This window comes from Camelina sativa, unplaced genomic scaffold (genome assembly GCF_000633955.1).
Source record: "Camelina sativa cultivar DH55 unplaced genomic scaffold, Cs unpScaffold00487, whole genome shotgun sequence".
NCBI classification, from domain to species: Eukaryota; Viridiplantae; Streptophyta; class Magnoliopsida; order Brassicales; family Brassicaceae; genus Camelina; species Camelina sativa.
Genome location: NW_010921710.1, coordinates 112,893 through 113,485, shown reverse-complemented (window position 1 = coordinate 113,485; position 593 = coordinate 112,893). Strand labels below are relative to the sequence as shown.

Sequence of the window (593 nt, the reverse complement as noted above, 5' to 3'; positions counted from 1 at the left end):
AGTTAACGAATACAAAATTGAAGATATACCAAACTTTTGTATGGTAATAAGTCATATCAGTGCATCATTACTTTTGTTTGTTTTCTTGCTAACTTAATGTCTACCTACCTGTCTATACCTACCACATTTGACCTATTGAATGTCGAATTGTTCCAAACTTCCTTATATATAAATCTTGCATTTATCTCTTTACTCAAATATTCAAACTTACATAGCGAACTTTTAAATATTTTGAGCTCTTGGATATCAAACACAGAGCAATGTCAACGTCTTCTCACTCGTACCCGATGAGCAGCGGTGACGATCAACACAGTTATATCTATAATTCTTCATATCAAGTATGTTACGTAATTTCTCTATATTTTTTTATGTGAATATATGACTGGGATTATTTTATTCTTTATACTAAGTTATGCCATATTATTCGAATTCAGCCATATCTTGTGATTTTTTTGGGGATAAATCCATGTTAATTACTTATTATTATATTCTTGATACAGAAAGCATGTATAGATGGCAATGAAGAAAAAACAAGGCGATACATCTTGGAAAAATTTGATCTCTTGAATTTAAATTCTGATCTTAATACTTTA

General features: G+C 29.7%; 1 protein-coding gene across 1 annotated transcript in view; it reads left to right on the top strand.

Moving 5' to 3' along the window:
- The first annotated feature begins 187 nt into the window (after nt 1-187).
- LOC104773213 (probable S-adenosylmethionine-dependent methyltransferase At5g38780) overlaps nt 188-593 on the top strand; it is a 3,928-nt gene continuing 3,522 nt past the window's right edge. The window contains exons 1-2 of the mRNA XM_010497795.2: nt 188-338; nt 501-593. Coding sequence (XP_010496097.2) covers nt 261-338; nt 501-593 — 171 coding nt within the window. The 5' untranslated portion in view covers nt 188-260. The remainder of the gene's footprint in view (nt 339-500) is intronic.